This window comes from Onychomys torridus, chromosome X (assembly GCF_903995425.1).
Source record: "Onychomys torridus chromosome X, mOncTor1.1, whole genome shotgun sequence".
In the NCBI taxonomy this organism is placed as follows: domain Eukaryota; kingdom Metazoa; phylum Chordata; class Mammalia; order Rodentia; family Cricetidae; genus Onychomys; species Onychomys torridus.
In genome coordinates this window covers 81,180,811-81,202,788 of record NC_050466.1, presented here as the reverse complement: position 1 = coordinate 81,202,788, position 21,978 = coordinate 81,180,811, and the positions used below count along the sequence as shown (strand labels likewise).

At 39.0% G+C, this 21,978-nt stretch overlaps 2 protein-coding genes across 2 annotated transcripts; both read left to right on the top strand.

The window, feature by feature from the left end:
* Positions 1 to 7,175: 7,175 nt before the first annotated feature.
* Positions 7,176 to 9,076, top strand: LOC118574693 (melanoma-associated antigen B1-like). Its single transcript, XM_036175613.1, has 2 exons — positions 7,176 to 7,220; positions 8,153 to 9,076. Exons 1-2 carry the CDS (start codon positions 7,176 to 7,178, stop codon positions 9,074 to 9,076), a joined length of 969 nt encoding a protein of 322 aa, XP_036031506.1.
* Positions 9,077 to 20,463: 11,387 nt separating this feature from the next.
* On the top strand, positions 20,464 to 21,531 carry LOC118574692 (melanoma-associated antigen B5-like). The gene has a single exon (XM_036175612.1). The coding sequence runs from the start codon at positions 20,464 to 20,466 to the stop codon at positions 21,529 to 21,531; it is 1,068 nt and encodes a 355-aa protein (XP_036031505.1).
* The last annotated feature ends 447 nt before the right edge of the window (positions 21,532 to 21,978 follow it).

Here is a 21,978-nt window from a genome sequence, read left to right as displayed (position 1 = left end):
AGATGAACATTAGGTACTTTTGTTGGAGCACATATAATATGCTAATGTAATACTTGGAGAAACTGTGTAGGGATGTGATGTGACAGTTTGTAGTGTCTGATCATTTTTGCAAATATTCTATAAACTTGAATGTAGTTGAAAGTTTTCTCTAGTCTTGCCTGGCCCCACATTCCCACATCCGATTATGAAATAATCATTCAGAGGTTTAATATTATTTACAAACTGTATGGCCTATGGCATGCCTCTTGCTAGCTGGTTCTTATACCTTAAATTAACCCATTTCTATTAATCTGCATTTTCCCACATGTTCCATGGCTTTACCAGCCTGCTGGCATGTTGCTCCTTGGGAGGCAGGCTGTCCTCTCTCCCACCTCTCCCTTTCTTCTTCCTGTGTCTCTCTTGGGTTTCCTGCCTGCCTCCAAGCTGCCTTGCCATAAGCCAAAACAACTTATTTATTAACCAATGGAAACAACATACATTCAAAGCATACAGAAAGATGTCCCCCAGGACTTGAAACCACTCTAAAAAATAGTCTGTCAAATAAAGAATCCCCAGTGAATTATCTTTTTTTTTTGGAGCTGAGAACCTAACCCAGGGCCTTGTGCTTGCTAGGCAAGTGCTCTACCACTGAGCTGAATCTCCAACCCCTAAATGTTTTTTTTTTTTTTTTTTGGTTTTTCGAGCACAGTTTCTCTGTGTAGCTGTGTGCCTTTCCTGGAACTTACTCTGTAGTCCAGGCTGGCCTCGAACTCACAGAGATCTGCCTGCTTCTGCCTCCCAAGTGCTGGGATTAAAAGCGTATGCCATCAATTATCTTTTTTGAAGTGTATTATACTGTTCCTGGACAATTCATGAATAAACATGGCTGGCAAATTATTTTTCTTGAATTTTCTCATGTGAAATATTTTCATTACTACAAAAGAAAAAGCCATCTGTCACTAGCAGTTTACTTTGTTCAAGTTGTTTCTATCATGAGTAAGTAAAATATAATACATTAAAATACCCCATGGATGCTGAAAATTCACTAAAATAATTCTAAATCCCTAAAACTAATTTTAAACTCTTTTATGTTTGCAAGTATAGAAACATCCATTAAATATAAAAATATGTATGTGTATGTTAAAAGTATTATTATAGAGATTTTGAAATATATATTGTAATTTGAAAACATTTAAGCACAACAAATACATTTCTTTTAGTCCTATTGTTATAAATATCCCAAATGGTAGTGACAGAAACATTTATCTCATTAAATACGCCTCCTGTATGGCTGATGTATAAGGATATTCAGTCCAAGGCCAGCCTCATTCATGTGATCAATTTTCAGGCCAGCCTGGGCTGCATAATATGACAGCCTTAAAAAAAAATGTGTGTATAGGAAAAAAAAACTGTTTATCATATCTGACCAATTAAGAAATTTGAGAGAAAATATTATACTAAATACAAAAAGTGGGCAGGGAAAGGTTCACAAGGCCTCAATCTTACACCAGGAACTACAGGAAATGAAAGCATGCTAAGAGTAGAAGAACCGTCTTCCCTAGGGAAGAACACAACTATTGGTTATCCAATACCAAATGGTCAGTTCTGAAAATATACATTCAAGTAACAGTATACAGATTGAGCAGGTTGTATTTAGGAATGTGTGTGTGTGTGTGTGTGTGTGTGTGTGTGTGTGTGTGTGTGTGTGTAATAACAATTATTGAAAAACCATGAATTTGAAAGAGCACTGTGAGGGGGTATATTGGAGGGCTTGGAGGGAGAAAAGGAAAGGGACAGATGTTCTAACAATGAAAGAAAAATACATAAAAGCAGAAGGCAAGTGAAGATTAGTGAGTTACAAAATAGTAGAGAGAAACATTTTAAGTTAACTATTTGGAAGTTTTATGTAAAATTTGTAAGAATATAAATAGATGACGCTAGGAAAAGTAAACAATTATTCAACATAGGAAAGATTTAATATTAATTAGGAAATATTTGAAATATTATCACTATATCAAAACAATAAATGATGGTCAATGTAAAGGCTCTACCTACCAGAATTTCACGCAAGAAACTGAACAACTTTTTAGAATCAGAAAATCCCCACCTTGTATTCACTAAGGGACTGATGGGCAAGATGATGTATGGCAACACCACAATAAAGGAGGCAGCTTATGGGAAGTGGACTGTGTCACCTGGATAATTCAATGACCAATAATCAAGCAAAGAAATTTATATGAACTTGAAAAATATCCTAAGCAAGACAAATTGAATGACACATTATACCAAATATGAACAAAGAAGTGACCATTTCCTGAAAATTCTTCCAAATCATACATAAGCATTAGAAATTACTTGTCAGTTTTAATAGATGCAAACAACATATGAGCATATACTGATAAAAATACTAATTGAGACAGTGTACTTACAGAGAAAGAATATCTTCCAAATAATTATAGTACATATAACACATCTGCACATTAATGAAAATTGGGTTGTGTCCAAGGAATAGAATTATGCTGATATGATAGAAAACACAGTTCATTGCAAATGACTGCCATAAAAATGTTGAAAAACATTTGTTCATGTGAAGTGGAAAATTTTTTTGAAGAATTTGAAAATTCTTGAAAACAAATTGTTGATAAAATATTTACTAGACTTTTATTAGGAGGCAATTTTCACTTCAGAAATATACAATGAATATATTAAGAAAGTGAAACATTATACACATTCTGAACATAGTCTGGATTAATTCCTGTATAACTGCAAGTTAACCATTGATAGTCAAGGAAAATGCACAATTAATACTGAAATAGCACAAGTAAATAAAAGTAAAAAAAAGTCAATATAATGAAAATAGGCAATAGTAATAATAATATGATTTTCTAATTATTTAAATAAAAGAAATGATATGCCATCTGGTTCTTTACAGAATTAATGAAAACATACATTGGGGGAAATAATCTCTTTAATAAAAACTGGTACAGGGAAATCTGTATATTCATATGAAGAATACTTAAACTAGATCCCTATTTCACACATTGTGCAAAAATCAACCTCAAATAGGTCAGAGACCTTAATTTAGCACATTAAATCTTGTAATTGCTAGAGAAAATCTTAGAGAAAACGATTAAAGAGATAGCTATTGGAAATATATTTCTGAGAAAAGTCTAAGAGCTATGGAAATAATAGCTTGCATCAATAAAAGAGGATCATAAGATATAAAAATGATTCTAGCAAAAAAAATTACAAGGCTGAAAAGAACACAAAATGGGAGAAAATATTTGCCAGCTATTTATCTATCTAAAAGGGGATTAATATGTCAAATACATAAGAAGTTAGAAAAAATACCCCCAAAGGACAAATAATGAATTTCCCCCAGAGGGAAAACATAATAAATAATACAATAAATAATTAAATAAACATGCTAAATTGATAGACACTCTACAAGAAGATGTAAATAGCAATAAAAAATGTCCTATACTTAGAAGGCTGGAGGGGTGGGAGGAGGGGGATCTGTGATTGGTGTATAGGTTGAATAAAAAAATTTTAGTAATAAAAAAAGGAAATGCAGATCACTATTAAATTTTTAGCTTATTTCACCCTAAACATAATATCTATCATGATGGGAATGAAAATAACAAATTTTGGCAAAAAAAAGAAAAAAATAGCATGGATTGCTGGTGGTAGTTCAAAATAAGTGTAGTCACTGTGGATATCAGAATAGAATTTTCTGAAAAATCTTTCTATGTAGATAGGATATATTTCAGGTATACCTAGGCTGGGTATATATACAAATCAATAAAAGTAAGCATAAAAAATACTCTTAATTTTGTTTGTCATTGCACCTCCTACAATACCATAAGATAAAGAAACAATTTGTGTGTCCATCAAAAAGGAATGGAAAAAAATCTATTGTGGTCTTTTAGAGGAAAATTCACACTATTTTCCTAAAGGAGCATAGAATTTTTAGATTCATATTTAGTACCATATGAATAAATATTGAAAGCAGTATGCTAAGTGAATGAATGCTGTCATGCAAAAAAACCTACATACTGTATAACTTTTTATGCAAAATGTCCAGAGTAGGCAAATCTAAAAAAAGGTAGAGAAGAGTATTGCTTAGGAATAAAGAGAGGCAAATGCATGGCTGCTAATGATTAAAGTTTTTGTAAGAGAGTGGTTAAATAACTTGAAATTGCTATTGGTATGAATATATATCTTTATGCTTAGCAAAAGTAATATCTTTACATTTAGTAAAAACACTTGGCTGTATACTTTTTATATTTGAATAATACAGTATTTTTATGTAAATAAAGCTGTTAAAAATAAAAACCATTATTTTTCTCACACTTTTATAAGTACATTATATTGTTTTATTCATCCATCAAGGAGAAGATTATACAATCTTCAGGAAATTGTATGTAACTAGATATCAACATGTGAAAAAAACAAATCAGACTCAAAATACAAGTACAATATAGTTTCTCTCATGGAGAATTGTGAAAACAATAAAGGAATTGAAAGGAAAGGAATACTGTGAGAAATCCAAGGAAATTGCAAGATAGGGGAGGAATATGATGAAAATACTTCATACTCATGTACAACAACATCAAAATGAAACTCCTTATTTGTATAATTAATATTTGCTGCTAATACTAAAATGAATGCAAACTCACAAGAACAATTTGATAACGTAATTTAGAAAGCTGCTATACTAAATTACCTGCAGGAACGTCAGAAGCTTAGTTAAATAAAATAAATGGCTAATTATAAAATGTAATGGACAATATAACTATTAATACATCAACAATATCCAAAATATATTTAATAGAAATTCAAACATAAAGGTATACATTTGTGAGAGATCTATAAAAACTTCCTGATAGACTGTAAAATAAGTTGTCAAAAGAAATCTATAGTTCGTTCATTATAGGAGAAAAGATTATAAAAATATTAATGACCTTATATTTCTAATTTTTTAAAATATTCTTTCTGTATGAGTGGATTTCTTGCATGTGTGTCTGTGCACCATGTGTGTGCAGTGCCCACAAAATCCAGAAAAGGGTGTCAGACCTCCTGGGACTGGAAAATCAGATGGTTATGAACAGACATGTGCTAGTTGGTGGTGGGACAAACTCATGTCCTCTGGAAGAGCAGCTAGAGCTCTTAACCACTGAGCCATCTCTCCAGCCCCAATTACGTAAAATTAATTACACATCTATTGCCTTTCACATTGCTATGAAAATTAAAACTAAACTCAGCGTGTGGTTTCCCATGACTGAAACTAACCTAGAATAATGAGACAAATAAAAATAGTATTAACAGTAAGAGCAAGGACTCTGTATCTGTATAGAACTAGAGCCTGTGTTTGAGTCACCCTGAAGGGAGAAATCGCTATAGGAAAATTTAAAATTTGGCCTGTTTTTTCTAATGGTCAATATGGAGGGCAGTGCATTTGAAAGTAACATCTGAAAGCAGTGGAAATTCACTGCTAGGAATTTTGAACATATTCTTATATCTGACATCAGAAGATTTAGCTATAACTGTTAAATTAAGGAGTTCTCCCCTCATCTCGAATTTCATAATACCTCACAGTCCCCTATGCTACCTTCACCTTGACTCAAAATCATAGAACTAGCAGATAAAACATTGGAGACAGTCTCAAGGATTAAAATTTTCCGTTTGAATGTCCAGGCTCAAAAAGATATAAGCAATGTGGCTGGATATCTTCAAATAATCAAGATAAGTATTAATTTAATTCTGGAAAGGTGGTACAGGCCTGTCATTCTAGAACTCAAGAAATAGGCAGTTGGATTGTTAATGCTAGGCCACTCTCAGCAACATAAATTTTCCAGGGCAGTCTGAGCTACAGAGTGATATTGATTCCCCACAAACAAAAACAAAAGACATTATGTTTTTGTTTTTGTTTTTGTTTTGTTTGTTTTTTTTGTTTTGTTTTTTGGTTTTTCAAGACAGGGTTTGTCTATGTAGCTTTGCGCCTTTCCTGGAAATCACTTGGTAGCCTTGAACTCACAGAGATCCAGCTGACTCTGCCTCCCAAGTGCTGGGATTAAAGGCGTGGGCCACCACTGCCCAGCAAGACATAATCTTCGATCAGGAAAAAAAATGAAAGACATTGGGCATGATGGCATATGGGGACACTGAAGTAGGAAAGTCACAAATTCTCATTAGTTCTAGGGCAATCTGAAACACATAGAGACAATAATCAAAGATAAAAGAGTGAAGAAAAGAAAGTGAAGTGGTTTGAGAAAAGGGGGTGGGGGAAGGGGAGAGGAAGTGAAGGAAAGGAAAGGAAAAAAGGAAAGGAAAGGAAAGGAAAGGAAAGGAAAGGAAAGGAAAGGAAAGGAAAGGGGAAAGGGAAGGGAAGGGAAGGGAAGGGAAGGGAAGGGAAGGGAAGGGAAGGGAAGGGAAGGAAGGAAAGGAAAGGGGAAAGGAAAGGGGAAAGGAAAGGAAAGGAAAGGAAAGGAAAGGAAAGGAAAGGAAAGGAAAGGAAAGGAAGGGGAAAGCCCAAGGACGAGAAAGGAGAATTGAGAGAGAAGAGAGTAAATAGCTGGCTAGGAGATGTGGACTACAGGAGTAGGAGGAGGGTGTTGAATCACAATAAATATTCAGTGTTCCATGTACAAAATAGCATAGGTATCATAGAGCCCTTTCAATGCTTTATGGTGAAGTCATGAATAAGGATCCTATGCTCCAAATTGCTCCATTTTATTTTCTTCTCAGGATTCTGGTGGATATTAGGTTTTTGTCTGCAGACCCACTGGCTCACGTCAAGATATCCAAAAACCCTAGGCAAAATCAACATGAACTGATTTTATTTATCTGGGGAATTCATTCTCCTGGAACAAAAAAGGACAAGAACAGTTCCTCCAATGGAGTTCTATTTGAAGAACAAGGGGCATGGAGCGGGGACAGGGAGTTGGAAGTGGAGGACCCTAACTTCCAGATAACTCGGTTAACGGTCCAGTCAGGATAGGCCGTGTTCAGCTTTGTGTAGGCACCTCCTGTCAGGTGAGAGAATCTCCCCTGGTGTTGTAGCAGGGAGAGGGAAGGCTTCCTGAGTTCCTATGACAACCAGAAGCCTGTTGTGAATTCCCTAAACTATAGCCCACCGTTGCCCATGACAAGGAAGCCAGCCACATAGGCCTGCTCTGGTTTCCAATGTTCCGGACATGGTGGTTATGCCGAGGTGCCGGTCACTTTCCTCATGTTTCTCAGTGAGTGAAGGTCTCATTAAGAGAAGGAGGATTAAGGGACAAAAGGGGAAATATAGGAGTTATGGATTTATAAGGAGGAGGCCAGCCATGAAAACTAGGGCCAGTCGTGAAAACTGGAAGGGTTGAGCCATACTGTATGGAAGAGTGGATACACAGAATTGTTCCTTTGTATGGTGGCTTAGGCAGGCCTAAAGACCAAGATGCTACTTCACTTTGTCCTTTGAAGAACACGGAGGTGGGAGAATTATGGAGTGTATTTTAAGATCTTCACAGTGAGGAGATCCATTAAAGAAACGTGGGGCTTTGCAAAAACATAGGCATATTTGGTGTCTGCTAAAGGGCGTCAGGGGTGAATATTTGCTTAATTTATTCCCATGTCTTACTAGCAAAGATTGTAGTGTTAAGTTTATAGAGGCAGACGAAAGTGGGGATCCAGACTTAATTAAAAATGTACAGGACAGTTCTGAATGTAAACAAGGAGGATCGTGAAATGTATCAAATGGGTCTCTAGTGAAGTTTTTCTCTCACTAGGAATATATAAACTGGGGTGCATTACAGTGGTCTAATAGACTCTGATTTCCTCCACAGGTTTCTTAAGAACTGATTGACCAGGAGAAACAGGGCACTGTGAGTACCCAAAAAGATGCCCCGAGAACAGCAGCAGAGGGGGCATTCATTCATTAAAGGGAAGTTTCTCACTACCCAGTGATGGTATGGCACTCATAGTGTTATTCTATTCCATCCAGATACCTGCCTTTTCAGCGCTCCTGCCTGCTGCCTCCAAGACAACTCACCATGCCAAGGGGCAACAAGAGCAAGTGCCGCTCCCGGCCAAAAGGCAGCAGACTCGGGGGAAGAGACAGAATCTCCAGGGTACTCAGCCTCTTGGCCAGGGAGATGCCCCCAGCTCCCCTGATGTCTGCACTCCTTAGGGGTCGCAGGAGGCTGCATCCCATGGCTCTCCTGAGTTAGACGAACCCTGCTCAGTCTATGATGTTGGTACTGAGGGTTCTGTTACAGGTGCTGATAAGAGAAATGCTGTTAGTGCTGAGGGCCCTGCTGTTGCAGATGCTGATGAGAGAGATGTCTGTGCCTCCCAGATAGCAGCTGCCATTCTGGCTACATGCAGAGATCCTCTGACCAAGAAGGCCAATGTATTGATCGAGTTCTTACTGGAGAAATTTAAGGTGAAAAACCCCTTCACCCAGACAGATATCCTGAGGGTGATCAACAGGAAGTACAAGGTGCACTTCACTGAGATCCTCAGGAGAGTCTCTGTGCACTTGGAGTTGGTCTTTGGCCTCGAGTTAAAGGAAGTTGGTCCTAGTTCTCACTCCTACATGCTTGTGGGCAAGCTGGGTCTCTCCACTGAGGGAAATCTGAGTAACAATAGTGGGTTGCCCAAGACAGGGCTCTTGATGACCATCTTGGGTGTGATCTTCATGAAGAGGAGCTGTGCCTCTGAGGAATATGTTTGGGAATGCCTGAAAATAGTGGGGATATATCCTGGGAAGAGTCATGTAATTTTTGGGGTGCCTCGGGAGTTTATCACCAAAGATTTGGTATCAGAAAATTATTTGGAATACAGCCAGGTTCCTGGCAGTGACCCTCCAAGCTATGAGTTCAGGTGGGGTCCCAGAGTCTATGTTGAAACCACCAAGATGAAAGTCCTGGAAGTTGTACCTAAGATCAATAATACTTCCCCAAGTTTCTTCACTAGTACATATGAAGAGGCTATGCTTGATGAGGCTAATAGAGCAGCAAGGAGAGTTACATCTGTGCCTGGCAATACTGTTGATGTCAGGGATGTTAGGGCTCATTGCAGATGCATGGCTCACAGATCCTCCCACATTTAATTGGGTTTCAGATACAGTTTTCACTGTGTTAAAGAGTAGTCAGTCTTCTAAGTAATGGAATGTCTTATGGGCTTGAAATAATAAAGTTTATATCTTATTGTTCTGTAATACATGAAAAAATATTTGTATTTTCCTTTGGTATTTTGCAAATGTTCCTTTAATTGAGGATTAGCTTGTTTCATAATCTGCATTTTAACATTGTGCCTGACATATTTATTGGTGTTTTCCATGTTTAAGACTAAAAGTTTGGCTATTTTCAAAGAAACTGGTAAATTTTTAAAACATTAATGTGGTATTGGAACAGTAATTTTCCTGGAAACGTGGAATTGCTTGATTAAACAGAAGTGACAAGGGGAATTTTAACTGGTTGTATTTTGCTTTTTCTTGTAATGCTAACTGAAATAAACTTGGATATGATTACTCAAAATGTATTAGGAAATAAATTGTAATAAATACCACAAACAAATAAAAGGGGTCAAGGACATCACAAGAAAACCCACAGAATCAACTAACCTGGGTTCATAAGAACTCACAGAGTCTGAACCAACAACCAGGGAGCCTGCATGGAACTGAACTAAGGCCTCTACAAACATGTGATAGTTGTGTAGCTTGGTCTATTTGTGGAACTCCTAACAATGGGAGCAGGGGCTGTCTCTCAGGCTTTGGCTGGCTCTTGTGAACCTATTCCTCATACTGGATTGCCTTGCCTAGCCTTAACACAAGAGGTGCTTAGTCTTATGGCAATATTATATGCCATCCTTTGTTGATACCCATGTTAGGCCTGCCCCTTTCTGAACAGAAACAGAGGAGTGGATGGAGGTGGTGTGGAGGGTCAGTGGGGGAGGATGGGAGGCTAGGAGGTAAGGATACTGAGGTCCAGATATAAAATAAATCCTCCTACTCCCTTGCTATCCATGGCAAGGAAGAGAGCTATCACTTGGATCAAGAGAGGTGGAGCACTGTACCTGTCCTTCATTGGTTACAGCACATGGGAGAATAGGCCCTGCATCCCTCCTGGACAGTACACTAGAGCTGATTCTGTTGGCAGTGATGCAGATGAGCCTACCCTGAGGGCATGAGAGTAGGAGAGCTGCCCCTGCTTCTACTTCTCTGCTATGAGATGGCATGGGCTAGGGAAAGATACCCTTCCCCTATCCCTTGCTCCCTGTTTTAAGTGAGAGAGCTGGCCCCTGGATCACTTAGAGTGGGAGAACTAGCCCTGCCCCTCAACAGCTACAGCATACAGGAGAGCAGTGGACCCTGAAACTCACCAGGGTACCACACCAAAGCTAATCCTGCTGTCAGGTGTGCAGGTGAGCCAGCCCTGAGGGTGTGAGAATAGGAAAACTGTCCCTGCCCACAACTCTCCTATACTCCTACAGCAATTGGGAGAGAGGAACCTGCCCCTTGCCTGGGCAAAACACTGGAGCTAGCCCTGGTGGCATGAGATGAGTGAGCTGGACCCGAGGGCCTCAGAGCAAGAGAATAGGCTGCATTAGATGGGCAGGCTGAGGCAGTGATAGAGAGTATTAGAGGGTAGGGGTTTGGGGGTATGGTGTTACAATGTGGGGAAAGCTGGCAGGCTGACGAATCCAGCTGACACTCAGGCCCAGAACTATGAACTGTTAGAGCATGAGAAGGGGTTGAACCTACAGATCCAAAACTGCAGGATCTCTATGACACAGGACAAATGTGGGAAGTCCAGATGACAGGAGCCCCAGTGAAAGCCCATTGTTGATTGGTGAAGACAATGAATACTTGCAAATGACAATGAAAAGACTAAAAGGTGTAATGTGTGTGTTACCAAGCCACACTACAGCTTCCACAAGGAGTTTTTTTTTTTTTTTTTTAATCTTCCTCTTCTTTCTTACTCTGCTTTTGTTTTGCTTGTTGGTTTGTTGTTTTTTGTTTTTGTTTTGTTTTTTCTTTTAAATTTTGTTTTGCTTTGGTGGGGATGTTGCAAGGGTGGAGGCCTGAGGATGCAGGGTGGGGGTGGGGGGTTGGGATTAGGATGCATAATATGAAAACCACAAAGAATCAATAAAAGTTAATAAAATAAAAAAGACAGTACAACAGATTAAAAATAAAGTAACTAAATAAAAAGCTAATTGAGAAATGGACCTGGAACTAAACAAAATTTAAATAATTAATGAGGAAGGACACCAAGGTAAGGGGCCAGGTAAGATTTACTAAGGAATTAGATCAATAAGGTACACTCACAACACAGAACAAGCTAGATGCTGCTGCTGATCCAGCTGTCTTGTCCTGATATTCTGTCCAAGGGTGATGGGAACCAAACTGCAAGCCATGCTTCTCTGCCAACACTTGCTTCTGTTCTGACCACCCAAGAGAGTCATGACCTCTGCCCTACAGTTTTTAAGGTGTCATATATCCCCCGAGCAGACCACATTCATAAGGGTAAAACAATCCATCTAATTGGTCATTGGGCCAAATAGTGGAATTCCTACAATAAATCCTGATGACTATTTTAAATTATTCAATGTCTTTAGCCATCAGGGAAATGAAAATTAAAACAACTTTGAAATTTCATCTAACCCCAGTCAGATTGTTCAAGATTTTTTTTTTAAATGTTGTTGAGGATATTGAAAAGTGAGGATACTCATTCAATTTCTAAGGTACAAACTGACTCCACTATGGAAATCACAAAACAGCTAGAAATAGATTATTATAAGATCCAGCTATATCAATCCTGGGTATATATATTCAAAGGACTCTACATTTTAATAGAGAGATAACTTGCTCATGTATGTTCATTGTTCTCTAGTCATAATAGTCAGAAAATAGAAATAGCCTAGATTTCTATCAACTGATGAATATAAAATAAAAACGCAGTACATATATACAATGGGATTTTATTCATCTATAAATGAAAAGAAAAATTAATTTGAAATTTAAAAATTTTCAGGTAAACTGGAGCTAGAAATAAGCATTCTGAGTAAGGTAACCCAGAACCAGAATGGCAAATACCATATGTTCTCTCTTAAATGTGGATGCTAGCTTTCAATCTCAAGTGTGTTTCTTTAAATTGACATGTGCATAGAAGTCAGAAAACTAGGAATGGATTATGTAGGGGATATGAAGAGAGGGGGATAGAACACAGGTGGTATAAAAGGAGAAAAGTGAATACTGGAACAGGAAAGGGGAAATGGGGTGGGGATGAGAGGGCAGATAGAGAAGGGAGTGTGGAGAGGGATAATGATAATTAACACTAAAGGCCTTTGACAAAGCGATATGGAAACCTCCTCTGTAGAAACTTCTTAAAATATAGTTATATGCATCTATAAATACAGTTTACCTGAAGTTACCAGCAAAAGAGGCACAATGCTTTTCCAGACAACAAATAAACTGCTTAGTGCCATGCATACAGTACCACGTTGTTAATCAATATATTCATGAAGACCTCTGCAAACATAACAGACTACTGTGATTGTTCTTGGTTGCCCTCCAGAACTTGGTGTTAAGACCATGAAGACATCACATACATATATCATAGTCCAAGGAGGAATCAAGCTGGCAATGACTTGGAAGTTTCATCTCTATTTCAGAGATCTCAGAAAGAGCTGGAAAATGGTATAAATGCTACTAAGGGACAAAAACCAAACCAAACAAAAACATTAACAGTCTTTCCTGACTGTAAATCCTATGAACTAAAGTAATGACTAGCATGGCAAGATATGCCCACTGGTTTACTAGTGGCATGAATGATATGGGGCTAATCCATCACTTTCTATCTGAATTTAAAGCTCAGTCTACAGGACTGAACTCATCCCAGGTTCCTATAAATGGACCAAGAACCCTTAACTGGGTAGGTGATTAGTGTTGTTGGAATCTTAAATGGTCTTATAATACAAAGTCCAGTACCAGATATTGGAGTAAAAGCTGAAAGATCAGAGAAGCAGAGCAAGCCACAGCCAACCTCACCTTGCCAACTCCTCAGCCAATCCTTTTTCCTTAGACTGAAAGCCTATCATTCTTCACTCAAAAGGGTCTCAGCTGAACTGCTTTAGTTCCTGTTTCCTCATGCCTTATATACCTTTCTCTTCCACGCTGTCACTTCCTGTGATTAAAGGCATGTATGCTTCTCAGTACTTGGATTAAAGGTGTATGCCACCACTGCCTGGCTCTGTTTCAAGTGTGGCCTTGAATTTGAAAAGATCAGATCCAAGAATACCTTAATTTTCATCACAGAGCCTTCATCTAGTATCTGATGGAAGCAGATGCAGAGATCCACAACCAAGCACCAGGCTGACCTCCGGGAGTCCAGTTGAAGAAGGGAAGAGGGATTATATGAACAAGCCGGGAGTTGACAGGGGAGATCATGATGGGGAAATCTACAGAGGCAACTGAACCAAACCCATAGGAACTCATGAACATGAGACTGATAGCTGTGGAACCTTCATGGGACTGGACTAGACCCTAAGCATACAGAAGAGAGCTGTGTAGCTGGGTATGTTTGAGGGGCCCGTGGCAGTGTGATCAGGACCTATCCCCAGTGCATGAGCTGGCTTTCTGGATTCCATTACCTGAAGTCAGACACTTTGCTCACCCTTGATGCAATGGGGAAGGGCTTGGTCCTGCCTCAGCTGGATGCCAGGCTTAGCTGTCTCCCCATGGGAGAACTTACCCTTTTGGAGGAGGGGATGTGGGTGGGTAGGGGGAGGGGAAGGGGGGAACGGGATGAGGGATGAGAGAGGGATCTGTTGTCGGTATGTAAAATGAATAAAAAAAGAAAAATGGTTGGAGGGATAGGGGTATAATTGCACATCAGGAAATGGTGGGTAGATTTGATAAAACTGTCTTTGTTAAGATTTCCATTGCTGCAAAGAAACACCATGATCTCTACAACTCAGAAATGAAAATATTTAATTAGGATTGGCTTAAAGTTCAGAAGTTTAGTCCAATATCATCATGATGGGAAGCATGGTAACATACCAGCAGACAAGATGCTGGGGAGGTAGCTGACAGTTCTACATCTGGATCTGCAGACAGCAGGAAGAGAGTGTGAGCCACTGTGTCTGGCTTGAGCTTCTGAACCCTCAAAGCCTACCTTAGTGACACACTTCCTCCAACAAGACCATACCTACTCCAACAAGACCACTGGTCCTAATAATGTCACTCCCTATGAGTGTGTGAGGCCTGTTTTCTTTTTCTTCCTTCCTTCCTTCCTTCCTTCCTTCCTTCCTTCCTTCCTTCCTTCCTTCCTTCCTTCTTTCTTATTAAGAAATTTTTATTCATTTTGCATACCAACCACTGATCCCCTCCTCTCCCTCCTTCCAACCTCCAGCCTTTCCCCCAATTCCACCTCAATTCCTACCTCCTCCAAGGCAAAGACTCCCATGGGGAGTAAGCAGAGCCTGATACACTCAGTTGAGGCAGGCCCAAGCACATCTCTCTGCACCAAGGCTGTGTATAGTGTCCCACAATAGGCAGTGGGCTCCAAAAAGCCAGCTCATGCCCTAGGAATGGGTCCTGATCCCATTGCCAGGGGGTCCTTTAGGCAGATTAAGCTACATAACTGTCTCAACTATGCAGAAGTCATAGTCTAATCCTATGGATTCTTTCTTTCTTTTTTTTAAGATTTATTTATTTATTATGTATACACTCTTATGTCTGCATAAATGCCTGCAGGCCAGAAGAGAGCATCAGGTCTCATTACAGATGATTGTGAGCCACAATGTGGTTGCTGGGAATTGAACTCAGGACCTCTGAAAGAGCAGCCACTGCTCTTAACCACTGAGCCATCTCTCCATCCCATGGGCTCTTTTCTTTCAAACCAAAACATATGCATGCAAGAATTTCTCAAATAGTAGAAAAAGCATAAAACAATAAACCAAATTAAAATAAAAATAATTATAAGAAGATAACATAAAGTTGGGAGTTGAGATGGGGGTCCTGCGGAGGAGTTTGAGGAACAAGAGATGTGAATACAATAAAGATATATTGCATAACATACAAAATTTTGCTCTACAAAAGCTTCTCAGTTTTAACAGGTCCCATTGATTGATTGTTTCTCTCAGTGTCTGTGCTACTGGTGTTATATTTAGAAAGTGATCTCCAGTACCAATGCTTTCAAGGGTACATCCTACTTTCTCTTCTATCAGGTTCAGAGTAACTGGATTTATGTTGAGGTCTTTGATCCACTTGGACTTAAGTTTTGTGCATAGTAACAGACATGGATCTATTTGCAGCCTTCTGCACATGGACATCCAGTTATGCCAGCACCATTTGTTGAAGATGCTTTCTCTCTTCCATTGTACATCTTTGTCAAAAATGGTATGTTCATAGGTGTGCGGCTTAATGTCAGGGTCTTCAATTCGATTCCATTGGTCCACATGTCAGTTTTTATGCCAGTACCAAGCTGTTTTTATTACAGTAGCTCTATAGTAGAGCTTGAGGTCAGGGATCGTGATGCTTCCAGAGGTTGTTTTATTGTACAGGATTCTTTTGGCTATCCTGGGTTTTTTGTTTTTCCATATGAAGTTGAGTATTATTCTTTCCAGATCTGTGAAGAATTGTGTTAGTACACGAGCTGGCTCTTTGGAACCTGGGGCTTACACAGGGACACTTTGCTCATCCTGGAAGGAGGGGACTGGAGCTGCCTGTACTGAATCCACCAGGTTGAATTGAATCCCCAGGGGAGTCTTGGCCCTGGAGGAGATGGGAATGGAGGGGAGGGGCTGGGGGGAAGGTGGGGGTGGGGGGGGAGGGGGGAGGACAGGGGAACCTGGCTGATGTATAAAATTAAAACACATAATAAAAAATTTAAAAAATACCCCAAATTTCAAAGAATAAATAAAATAAATTAATAGAGCCATATTCTGTTCTATTAAAGGAAATTTTCCATCAGGTTACTTAGAGTATAGTTTGTCAAGCAATAAGAGAGGGCTTCATACTGAAGTAATGATGAAAGGAATGAAAAAGAATAATTTGAACCCAAAGCACTAAGTACAGAGGATGTTGGTCTTTATCTCAAAACAGCAACATTGTTTTGCCTACAGCCAAAGAAGAACAAAGGAATTAAATATCATTGCCTAATATATAAGCACTGGTTTTATTAGATGAGTAGCACATTGCCTACTCTATGCCCTCAGATTTATTAATTTTTTTTTTTTTCCGTGACAGGGTTTCTCTGTGTAGCTTTGCACCTTTCCTGGATCTCGCTCTGTAGACCAGGCTGGCCTAGAACTCACAAAGATCCACCTGCCTCTGCCTCCCGAGTGCTGGGATTAAAGGCGTGTACCATCACTGTCCAGCAGATTTATTCTTTAAAACATTTGGCAACTAAATTCTGTAAGGGAAGGTGGTTACTATGTTGGGTAAAAATCATCTCAGTATTAACTTATGTTATCTAAAAATTCAATTTTTTGTAAACTTTTTGGATGTTCTACGTACATTGTACTGAAATCTTACATGTGGGGATTTATGAGAAATTTATTCCCTTTACACATAAACAACTTGAAATTTTCTCAAGTTCATAAAACTGTTACCTGACAGATACTGGCTCCGAATTTCTCTCAGAAAAAACCTTTGCATTTCTCCAAGCCTGAAGCCAACCCTGCATCACTCATTTTTTTGTTCATTACATCAAAATGTATTTCTGGTGATAAATACTGATTTGGAATATAGGGCCTAAGGAATGAGCAATAAAAATATTAAATGTGAATAAAGAGAGAGATTGAGGCAAGAGGACTGTGTTAGAGGTTCACACCAGTCTAGACTGCTTAACAAGGCTCAACCTAAGAGAAAAGACAGGGAAACTGCTTGATATTACCATTGCCAACACAATCAGTACCAGTAAACTTCAACCAACTAGGAGCTGGAATATTGGAAGTTGCCGCCTCTTCCCTTTAGAAAGTATGTGTACTTGCATGGAAGTTACATGAGAGACCAAGTCTGGCTGGTGAAGGGAAGATATAGATCACCATGCTTTGTATGTGACAACTTAACTCCTGTGTTGGGATCTCTGCTTAGTACTTCAGGTTTCCATCATATCCCTCTCCAGATAGTTCTGTCCTTTGCAAAGTATACAGAGAGATCAAGGTTTGGAGTGATGTGGCATTTTCCTAGAAAATGAATAAGAAATAAAACAACAATGACCTCTTAATAAATGAAGGCATATTGATCCCAGAGAATGTCTGCCAGACTATTAGGCTATCCCATTACTCAATATCCAGGGTTCTGAATGGCATAAGAACTGTGTTCTACATAGGGGTGATCTGAAATTCTGAAGTATCATTCTGTAATTACCTTGTTTTATTATTTCACTCATTTATAAAATCAAAACATTGGAAATTTTGAATAGAATGAGAGTATCCAGATGTCATGTGTGTATATGGTGGAATAGACCAAGCAGGACTGATTACTGGGAAGTAAATTACAGTTAGACAGGAACAAGAAGCTCTGGTGTGATCTTACATGGTAGGATGATTATAGTAACAATGATCAGCTGCAATTTGAAAAAGCTGTAAGAAATTATTTTAAATTATTTCACCATAAATAAATATACTTAATCAGTTTTAAACTTTAGATGTATGCATAGTCAGAAACATCACATTACTCCCTTAATATATACATTGTTTATTTTTTGTATTAAGTTAAAAATAAATTTAATAGTAAGTATATTAGCTGCTTTTTATTGCTATGATAAAACAGCATAACCAAAAGCAACATAAGAAAGAGTTTCTTTTGGCCTATGTTTCCAAACTAATAAGAGTTAATCAGGGAGAGATACATGACAGCAAATATCGGATACCATGGCAGGAGCAGGAAGCCCAGAAATATCTCCATCAACAAGCAGGAGACAGAGAAGGCAAACTGGAAGTGGGGGGTAAGGGGAAGACTCTCAAAGCCTGCCTCTAGTGATAAACTTCCTGTAGGAAAGTGCACCTTTGCATAACCTACCCAAACAGGTTCACCAATGTGACATTCTCTGAATTTTTTGTGGTAGTATAAATAAATTTAAAAAAATTGGTTTGACAGGGAGCCTGCCTTGGACTGACCTAGGCTCTCTATACATATGTGACAGTTGTGTAGCTTGGTCCTCTTGTGGGACTCCTGAAAATGGGAGTAGGGACTGTCTCTAATGCTTTGGCTGGCTCTTGCAATCCAGCCTAAATACAAGGGGAGGTGCTTAGTCTTGCTGCAATGTGATATGGCATGTTGATACCCATGGCAGGCCTGCCCCTTTCTGAACACAGAGGAGGAGTGGATTAGGGGGGCAGGAAGTGAGGGAAGGAAATGGGAGAAGAGGTAGGAAAAACTACAGTCAGGATGTAAAATAAATAAGTAAAAAATATTGGTTTGAGGTTTTGAGACAAAACAAAAAGCAAACGAACAAAAAAACAGGTGTCTTTTGTTTTAATACGAACAAACAGAGAATGTCGATACTCTGAAGATCTAAGAAGTACAGAGTTCAATCTTATGTTCACTGAGACACCTTGGGCAAGGCTGCCAAGTTGACTTGGGAAAGAGGAGCTATAAGAAAGTGAAGGATGTGACTAGAGAGGAAGACATTTAGGAATCAAAGAAAGGATTCATTCCCTGGTAATAATTATGGTAAGGATTCTGAGTAAGTCTGTAGGTAATTCTTTACCTTTAGAAACTGAGAGGACCACTTATGTGGTCTTTATACTTCCACCCCTGTTGGGAAGTATCAGAATTCCTGAGCACTAGTGACATGATGTGACATATTTTCTCCTATTGTGACATAAGGGAAGTTAGAACTTGGTCTAAGTGTCACTGTGGCCTACTACTTCATCTTAGGAATACTGCCAGGTTAGGTTTGTTGAGAGGAGACTGAATATATCCTGACAATTGGGAGAATCATGTGTTCATAACAGTGAGTATTTCACAGAATCTATCCCTTATTCTCAGCCTCTGGAGAGATAGGACAGAAATAGTCAGTGAATAACCTCTTATTACCTCAGGCTTGGGGAGGTAGGGGTAGTGTTCTCTAGACCACAGGATAGAGAGTATTAAAAATGAGACTGGCCCCGTACCAGACATGAAAGGAATGACTGAGGCGACCATCTACACTAGCTAAATAGATGGCATAACAGATAATCTAGTCTTGCTCTAGAATTTTCTCTTGAAAACTCAGAGCAGGATTGTGAAGCTCTAACCCCCACTACTTACTATAGCAAGTAATATGAGGTGAGATCATTAAACTGGGTGTTCAGCCACAATTAAAATGAGAATGTAGGTGTCTTCTAGATCTGTGTGGTCATGTAGTTGCCCTGAGAAAGTTCTGGTTAACTGTCTTTCTGTATGCTGTGAATATATATGTTGTTCCCATTGGTTAATAAATAAATGGCTTTGGCCTATGGCAAGACGGCTTAGAGGCAGGTGGGAAATCCAAGTAGAGACTGTGGGGGGCCATTCCCTCACCCCCGCATTTACCAAGACTGCTGTTGAGTGTCAGGAAATATTAGAAGGATAGAGGGGAGAGAAACAGATAGAAAATACAGGATAGCCTTGAGAGAGCCTGAAACCTAGTCCACCAGGCCTCAACTGTCTCTGCCCTAGGGTATTTAAAGGAATGTCAAGGGGTGGAGCAAAAGACCTCCAACCAGCACAACCAAGTACAGACCATCTCAGATACCTGTACTCAGGCCTGTGGTCCAATCCTCTTTATGCAGACTTGTTGGGTAAAGCCACTAGGAAATCTGAAAATGGACTCCAACAAGGGAAAGGAAAGAGAAAGGTAGGGTCGGGAGAGATGTCAGCCTGCTACCCACGGTACAATATGCCAGCAGAATGGTAAGCCACGAAACACGTGGCAAAACATAGATTAATAGAAATGGATTAATTTAAGATATAAGAGCTAGCTAGCAAGAGACCTTCCATAGACCATACAGTTTGTACATAATATAAGCCTCTGAATAATTATTGTGTAAGTGGCCATGGGTCCGTGGGGGCTGGACAGGACTAGAGAAACCATCTGACTACAGTCAACCCAGACCCAGAGTGTCTAAGATAGAAATTCTCATTTCCTGAGCTAGCACTACAGAGTTCTGCATAGGAGTGACAAACTGAAAAGCCCCTTTGCTTTCCTTGTCTTGGTATCTAAGGAGATTTTTTTTTCTGTCAACAACAGAAGAGTGAATGGTTCCCATGTTCTATCACCAGCTCATGTGTGAGGCAGTGATTATAGACAGCAGATTAATTTGTATTATTTTTCAGGTTTCTGAGTACATCAGGTTGATGGGAAGAAAAGGAACACAATGGATTTCTTAAGATCTACCACAAAACTGCTATGGTAGAATTTGCATGCTGAAGATCTATACATCCTATCTCTCATCTATCAGACAACTCATCCCTTGTCCTCTTACCTATACTCCTACCAACTTCCTCTGACTGCAGGCACTATGCCTAGGGGTCAAAAGAATAAGCATCGCAAACGTATGAAAAATAAAAAACGCAATCATGAGAAACATCATCATGAAATAGATAATTCTCAGAATCACAAGGGAGCCCTGGATAGTGCAGCAGTGGAAGAAAAGCCTTCCTGCTCCTCCTCTTCTGTGCTTGGGGAAATTTCTGAGAAGTCACCTGCTTCTGAATCAAGTAGTGCTACTATTGAGTGCCCTTCCTGTGCACCTTTACCTGTCACTACTAGCAATGATGATACAGAATTTGATGAGGGTGAATACTGCCATGATGCGGGACACTCACTTCATTCAGAATATCAACCTTGCCATGATAATCCATGCAAAGATTGTCTAGATATGTACGTGGCTTTTGTAGAGCAGTGCGTACTCTACAAATTTAAAATGAAACAACCCATTACTAGAGAAGATTTACTAAATGTTATTGGCCCAGACTACCAGTTCAGATTTCAGGAGATATTTAAGAGAGCTTTTGAGCACATTGAAATTATGTTTGCAGTTGACGTGGTAGAAACTGACTCAACTAATCACTTATACGACCTAGTCAGCAAGATACAACTCCCCAACAAAGGAAGGGTTTGTGCTGGCAGGGGTTTACCAAAAACTTTTCTTCTTATGACTCTTCTGTCTCTGATTTTGGTGAAGGGTAAATCTGTTGCTGAGAAAGAGGTCTGGAAATACCTGAATACGATGCAAGTGTACCCAGGGAGGAAGCATTTCATCTATAGAGAGCCCAGGAAGCTCATCACTAAAGATTTTGTGAAACTCGAGTACCTGAAGTATCAGCAGATACCAAATAGTGATCCTCCACAATATGAGTTCCTTTGGGGTCCAAAAGCTTACAATGAAACTATCAAGACAAAAGTCCTAGAATTTATTCGTAAACTCAGTGACATTGAACCCAGTCAGTTCTTCACACAACATGCAGAAACAGTGAGAGAAGAAACTGGAGCCAATCCTGGCACTAATGCCAGGCCAAAACCATCACCATGTCCAGAGGGTTCTGAAACCTCAGTAAATTATGAGCCTTTATCTTCAGACAAGTAAACACAACATCACAATTGATGTTTTCTTTGAAGCAAGAAAGAAAATAATAAGGAACAAGAGAATGAAAAATCAATTAATAAAGAATGGCCAATGAGAATTTTTGCTTATCTGTTTTAGTCTTTTGTTACATAAAAATAAATGTTTTATATATTGATAGGTTTAAGTTATTAAATATGTAGGAGGCATTAAGTCTTATGAAATTAGTTTTTTTAATCAGTATATTTCTTAAGCCAACTGTCAACTGTATATCTCTTTGGGACACTGAGGAGCACATCTAGTTTCTGACCATAGCCTTTTAGAATCCAGATATTACAAATTAGGAGAAAAATGTTTAGATATCTGTCTATAAATTGCAAGGGAATGGGAAGACATAGTGAGAAGAAAGTCAAATTTCTTAAGGCAAGGCAGTTTGAATTTTGGAAAATTTTAAGGCAAAAAATATTATGT